Source organism: Helobdella robusta, assembly GCF_000326865.2.
Source record: "Helobdella robusta unplaced genomic scaffold HELROscaffold_37, whole genome shotgun sequence".
NCBI lineage: Eukaryota > Metazoa > Annelida > Clitellata > Rhynchobdellida > Glossiphoniidae > Helobdella > Helobdella robusta.
The window spans coordinates 402,595-403,474 of NW_008704785.1; the positions used below are offsets into that span (position 1 = coordinate 402,595).

Below are 880 nucleotides of genomic sequence, written 5' to 3' on the forward strand. Positions count from 1 at the left end.
CATTTACATACACACACATCAATACAACACACACATACACAACATCCATTCATTCGGTGTCGTTGTTGTTATGTTTCTCTTCAACTTTCTATTTTCTTTACCGTGAACCGGGCTTTAATTTAATTCATTGGTAAGTTAGGGACTGAGATGAGTTAAACAATTGTAGGTAGGCTAGGGCTTAACATTAGTTAAAAAGCTTCAAGTAAAATAAAAACGCTAAAATATGTTAAATAAAATACTTGAAACATCTAAAACGAGAAATACAAATTTGTAGGTGAGTTGAGTCAATGATTATAAGTAAGCTAGGGCCCTGAGAGTAATTTTATTATAGGTAGGTGACTGACTACCATTCTTGCGACTTTACTAGTTTTGTGTGATGTGTTTGTTTTCGCTTCAACACCACACCAACAAAACAAACTACATTTCATTCTCGTCGTCGCCTTAAATTGTACCTTTTTGAACAATCTTTTTAATGTCTATTTATTTATTCATTAAATGTTGACTGGTTTCTAGTTTTTTTTTTAAATTGGTTATATAACTTTTGGATATTTCTTGATTTACTTTGTATATATGCATGTATAAATTATTTCTGTTTAGTATGTTGATTTAGTCATTATGATATGCTGTGAACTGTTCTTACTAAATGTTCATGTTACGTGGTTTATTATCCTTCGAGAACTTCTAAGGAGTGTGTATAATAATAATAATAATGGATAATTATTTTTATCGGTCGATGTTTTGTTATATTTGTTTATTTAAAATACGAATTTTCAAAAAAAATTGACTTTTTAATATTTTGATTAACCGTCACTTTTCATTTTTGAATGAATTCCGATAAAAGCAACTATTGTGTCTTTCTTTCTTTACTAAAATTTCGAAA

At 28.8% G+C, this 880-nt stretch overlaps 1 protein-coding gene across 1 annotated transcript in view; it reads right to left on the reverse strand.

Annotated features, from left to right (window-relative positions):
• Positions 1–639: 639 nt before the first annotated feature.
• HELRODRAFT_176240 (hypothetical protein) overlaps positions 640–880 on the reverse strand; it is a gene marked incomplete at both ends in the record, with an annotated part of 1,236 nt that continues 995 nt past the window's right edge. The window contains one exon of the mRNA XM_009023711.1: positions 640–681. Coding sequence (XP_009021959.1) covers positions 640–681 — 42 coding nt within the window. The remainder of the gene's footprint in view (positions 682–880) is intronic.